At 42.2% G+C, this 6,000-nt stretch overlaps 1 protein-coding gene across 1 annotated transcript in view; it reads left to right on the forward strand.

Moving 5' to 3' along the window:
- Positions 1-6,000, forward strand: part of LOC117498820 (discs large homolog 1-like protein) — a 100,432-nt gene that overhangs the window by 20,047 nt on the left and 74,385 nt on the right. Inside the window, 1 exon segment of the mRNA XM_034150965.1 lies at positions 2,798-2,964. Within this exon segment, the coding sequence (XP_034006856.1) occupies positions 2,798-2,964 (167 nt within the window).

Below are 6,000 nucleotides of genomic sequence, written 5' to 3' on the forward strand. Positions count from 1 at the left end.
ATGTAGTGTCTCTACTTTAAAGAGTCCTCTCCTGCTGATGTTCAGGTGTATATCAGTATGTAGTGTCTCTACTTTAAAGAGTCCTCTCTGCTGATGTTCAGGTGTATATCAGTGATGTAGTGTCTCTACTTTAAAAGAGTCCTCTCCTGCTGATGTTCAGGTGTATATGCAGTATGTAGTGTCTCTACTTTAAAGAGTCCTCTCCTGCTGATGTTCAGGTGTATATCAGTAGTAGTGTCTCTACTTTAAAGAGTCCTCTCCTGCTGATGTTCAGGTGTATATCAGTATGTAGTGTCTCTACTTTAAAGAGTCCTCTCCTGCTGATGTTCAGGTGTATATCAGTATGTAGTGTCTCTACTTTAAAGAGTCCTCTCCTGCTGATGTTCAGGTGTATATCAGTATGTAGTGTCTCTACTTTAAAGAGTCCTCTCCTGCTGATGTTCAGGTGTATATCAGTATGTAGTGTCTCTACTTAAAGAGTCCTCTCCTGCTGATGTTCAGGTGTATATCAGTATGTAGTGTCTCTACTTTAAAAGAGTCCTCTCCTGCTGATGTTCAGGTGTATATCAGTGTGTAGTGTCTCTACTTTAAAGAGTCCTCTCCTGCTGATGTTCAGGTGTATATCAGTATGTAGTGTCTCTACTTTAAAGAGTCCTCTCCTGCTGATGTTCAGCGTGTATATCAGTATGTAGTGTCTCTACTTTAAAGAGTCCTCTCCTGCTGATGTTCAGGTGTATATCAGTATGTAGTGTCTCTACTTTAAAGAGTCCTCTCCTGCTGATGTTCAGGTGTATATCAGTATGTAGTGTCTCTACTTTAAAGAGTCCTCTCCTGCTGATGTTCAGGTGTATATCAGTATGTAGTGTCTCTACTTTAAAGAGTCCTCTCCTGCTGATGTTCAGGTGTATATCAGTGTGTAGTGTCTCTACTTTAAAGAGTCCTCTCCTGCTGATGTTCAGGTGTATATCAGTATGTAGTGTCTCTACTTTAAAGAGTCCTCTCCTGCTGATGTTCAGGTATATATCAGTATATAGTGTCCTCTACTTTAAAGAGTCCTCTCCTGCTGATGTTCAGGTGTATATCAGTATGTAGTGTCTCTACTTTAAAGAGTCCTCTCCTGCTGATGTTCAGGTTGTATATCAGTATGTAGTGTCTCTACTTTAAGAGTCCTCTCCTGCTGATGTTCAGGTGTATATCAGTATGTAGTGTCTCTACTTAAAGAGTCCTCTCCTGCTGATGTTCAGGTGTATATCAGTATGTAGTGTCCTCTACTTTAAAGAGTCCTCTCCTGCTGATGTTCAGGTGTATATCAGTATGTAGTGTCTCATCTTTAAAGAGTCCTCTCTCTGCTGATGTTCAGGTGTATATCAGTGTGTAGTGCTCTACTTTAAAGATTCCTCTCCTGCTGATGTTTCAGGTGTATATCAGTATGTAGTGTCTCTACTTTAAAGAGTCCTCTCCTGCTGATGTTCAGGTGTATATCAGTATGTAGTGTCTCTACTTTAAAGAGTCCTCTCCTGCTGATGTTCAGGTGTATATCAGTATGTAGTGTCTCTACTTTAAAGAGTCCTCTCCTGCTGATGTTCAGGTGTATATCAGTGTGTAGTGTCTCTACTTTAAAGAGTCCTCTCCTGCTGATGTTCAGGTGTATATCAGTATGTAGTGTCTCTACTTTAAAGAGTCCTCTCCTGCTGATGTTCAGGTATATATCAGTATATAGTGTCTCTACTTTAAAGAGTCCTCTCCTGCTGATGTTCAGGTGTATATCAGTATGTAGTGTCTCTACTTTAAAGAGTCCTCTCCTGCTGATGTTCAGGTGTATATCAGTATGTAGTGTCTCTACTTTAAAGAGTGTTCCTTGATAGCAGCGAGTCTGTTGTTGTGTTTGCTCTCGACGCTATGCAACCACGTAACCTGATGAAGAACAGCTGATAGCGACCTTTAATAACCCCACACACACACACACACACACACTGTTCCTGCAAGCGTACCTAATACTGTGTAAACATTGCATGATAATCACAAGTTCCCTTCATTTTACACCTTTTTGTCTCACCTCACCTCTTCACCTGTCTCTCCTCACCTGTCTCTCCTCACCTGTCTCTCCTCACCTCCTCCTCACCTGTCTCTCCTCACCTGTCTCTCCTCACCTGTCTCTCCCCCCTCTCTCACCTCTCTTTGTCTCTCCTCACCTCCTCCTCTCTCTGTCTCTCCTCATTCGCTTTTAAAATATACCAAATAAACAACAAACCAGTCCTAATCATCTTTTATTTTGAAAAGCTAATCATGCAGGGGGTGTTTCTCAATGTCGAGGAAGGATCCTTCAGAGCCACTATTTCAAGGATGCTACGTCATCGAGTGCCGCCAATGTCCAGGATCCTTGGAATTCTACCGAGGACTGAATCCTTCGTTGCGGGAAATTTCAAGGCTGCACCAGTGTATCCTCCGCGGTCTTAAAATCCCCACAATGCTTTGCGCACGGACCAATTTCCCAAATCTGTGGCGGAAAATGTAAGAGGCGGGGCCTCTCATGTGACGCACACTTGCTCGCCTGTTCCACTCTTCGTACTCCGAATGCCAGGAAGGATACTTGCCTAGCCTCTGATGGACCTGACTCGGAAAGACATGTCCTACCAAGGAAGCGTCCTCGACATTGAGAAACACCCAGAGTTTCATTAAAGACGTTTTTTTGTATCCTGCAAGTTTTGTTCTTCTTTCATTTCATAAAAGCTGAGAAAACTGTTTTTTGGTTGATTTTAAAAAGAGTGATTTATTTTATTTTTGTCTTCCTTCCCAGATATCCAGGAGTTTTACGAAGTGACTTTATTGGACCAGAGCCAGCGTTGGGGGGAGTCGTCGAAGCCGGCGGACCCGATGGCGCCCGTCCAGCTTTGGGACTTCTCGAGCCTCCAGAGCCCGACGACCGCCTCGGAGACGCTGCCCAGCCTTAGCACCAGCATCGAGGTAAGGAGAGCAACACAGATACATATTTATATATATGTATTATTAACACCGGAAATATATGTATTTTATTTTATTATGTATTGTTTTCATTTTTTTTCTCGCTTTTAAATATATTTTCTGATTATTTATTAATTTTATTTTAAATTATTTATTATATTAGTTATTATCATTAATGTTTTTATTCATTGCAAAATTTAATTTAATTTAATTATTTTTCTTTATAATTTTCTTTAATAATTTTTCTTTAATATTATATATATTTTTTATTTTATTGCATTTTTTATATAGATTTTATTCATTTATTTTATTCTTGATTATATTATCTTCTATTATATATTTTAGTTTTTTCTTTATCATATTTAATTTCATTTATTCAACTCTTTAATTTTTTATTTAATAAATAAATAAAAATTCTTAAATGTCTAAAAAGCATCAAACCCAATTTCCCGTGAATTTCCCCGTCTCTGTTCTGGTTCTGTATTGAAAGGCTTGTTCTCTGTCTCTGTTCTGGTTCTGTATTGAAAGGCTTGTTCCCCGTCTCTGTTCTGGTTCTGTTTTGAAAGGCTTGTTCTCTGTCTCTGTTCTGGTTCTGTTTTGAAAGGCTTGTTCTCTGTCTCTGTTCTGGTTCTGTATTGAAAGGCTTGTTCCCCGTCTCTGTTCTGGTTCTGTATTGAAAGGCTTGTTCTCTGTTCTGGTTCTGTATTGAAAGGCTTGTCCCCCGTCTCTGTTCTGGTTCTGTATTGAAAGGCTTGTTCTCTGTCTCTGTTCTGGTTCTGTATTGAAAGGCTTGTTCCTCGTCTCTGTTCTGGTTCTGTATTGAAAGGCTTGTTCCCCGTCTCTGTTCTGGTTCTGTATTGAAAGGCTTGTTCTCTGTCTCTGTTCTGGTTCTGTATTGAAAGGCTTGTTCTCTGTCTCTGTTCTGGTTCTGTATTGAAAGGCTTGTACCCCGTCTCTGTTCTGGTTCTGGATTGAAAGGCTTGTTCTCTGTCTCTGTTCTGGTTCTGTATTGAAAGGCTTGTTCTCTGTCTCTGTTCTGGTTCTGTATTGAAAGGCTTGTTCTCCGTCTCTGTTCTGGTTCTGTATTGAAAGGCTTGTTCCCCGTCTCTGTTCTGGTTCTGTATTGAAAGGCTTGTTCTCTGTCTCTGTTCTGGTTCTGTATTGAAAGGCTTGTTCTCTGTCTCTGTTCTGGTTCTGTATTGAAAGGCTTGTTCTCCGTCTCTGTTCTGGTTCTGTATTGAAAGGCTTGTTCCCCGTCTCTGTTCTGGTTCTGTATTGAAAGGCTTGTTCCCCGTCTCTGTTCTGGTTCTGGATTGAAAGGCTTGTTCTCTGTCTCTGTTCTGGTTCTGTATTGAAAGGCTTGTTCCCCGTCTCTGTTCTGGTTCTGTATTGAAAGGCTTGTTCTCTGTCTCTGTTCTGGTTCTGTATTGAAAGGCTTGTTCCCCGTCTCTGTTCTGGTTCTGTATTGAAAGGCTTGTTCCCCGTCTCTGTTCTGGTCACTGCTGCAGTAAAAATAGAGAATATTAAAAATAGATCAGACCTTTGAAGAGGGTTCGGTGTGTTTGATCTGCTGCAGGCATCCAGGCTCACTATCTAGGTATTATCAAGCATTCGGTGTTCAATCTTATACCTGAGGAAGTGAACCAAGCGCTGCTAACATCCAGATTTATATTAAAACTACAAACCCACAGTCGTGTGTTTTTTCCGTGACTGATATTTCCACATATTGGCCGAGCATCGGTGTCTCGGGGATTGATAATCGGAGTTGTGAGCAACATGGATGAAATATTTAGTGGTCAGTGTTGCATCAGAAGCTGCTGAGTCACCCCTTCCTGTCCGGGCCGTTTGTTAATGCCGCGTCATCGTTTACACCACCCTGTGTTCCTCTGGAGGATGATCGTGTGACTGAGAGAAGGTATTTTATTTAACAAACTTAAAATGCAGAAAAGGGCCTGTGTCAACATCTGAAAGCTGCAGCTCCTTTTTCTATATCCAGGAATGAGTCCAAAACCCTGGTGTGGAGACGTGAAGTCATGTGACCGTGCTGTACTTCCTTTATAGCCCAACATTAGCCTCCTTTAGCTTAGCGGTGGTGATGTGAAGTCATGTGACCGTGCTGTAGTTCCTTTATAGCCCAACATTAGCCTCCTTTAGCTTAGCAGTGGTGACGTGAAGTCATGTGACCGTGCTGTAGTTCCTTTATAGCCCAACATTAGCCACCTTTAGCTTAGCGGAGGTGATGTGAAGTCATGTGACCGTGCTGTAGTTCCTTTATAGCCCAACATTAGCCACCTTTAGCTTAGCGGAGGTGATGTGAAGTCATGTGACCGTGCTGTAGTTCCTTTATAGCCCAACATTAGCCTCCTTTAGCTTAGCGGTGGTGAAGTCATGTGACCGTGCTGTAGTTCCTTTATAGCCCAACATTAGCCGCCTTTAGCTTAGCGGTGGTGACGTGAAGTCATGTGACCGTGCTGTAGTTCCTTTATAGCCCAACATTAGCCCACCTTTAGCTTAGCGGAGGTGACGTGAAGTCATGTGACCGTGCTGTAGTTCCTTTATTGCCCAACATTAGCCACCTTTAGCTTAGCGGTGGTGATGTGAAGTCATGTGACCGTGCTGTAGTTCCTTTATAGCCCAACATTAGCCACCTTTAGCTTAGCGGAGGTGACGTGAAGTCATGTGACCGTGCTGTAGTTCCTTTAATAGCCCAACATTAGCCACCTTTAGCTTAGCGGGTGGTGATGTGAAGTCATGTGACCGGTGCTGTAGTTCCTTTAATAGCCCAACATTAGCCACCTTTAGCTTAGCGGTGGTGACGTGAAGTCATGTGACCGTGCTGTAGTTCCTTTATAGCCCAACATTAGCCTCCCTTAGCTTAGCGGTGGTGAAGTGAAGTCATGTGACCGTGCTGTAGTTCCTTTATAACCCAACATTAGCCACCTTTAGCTTAGCGGAGGTGACGTGAAGTCATGTGACCGTGCTGTAGTTCCTTTATAGCCCAACATTAGCCACCTTAGCCTTAGCGGTGAAGTCATGTGA

Source organism: Trematomus bernacchii, unplaced genomic scaffold, assembly GCF_902827165.1.
Source record: "Trematomus bernacchii unplaced genomic scaffold, fTreBer1.1, whole genome shotgun sequence".
Classification (NCBI taxonomy): domain Eukaryota; kingdom Metazoa; phylum Chordata; class Actinopteri; order Perciformes; family Nototheniidae; genus Trematomus; species Trematomus bernacchii.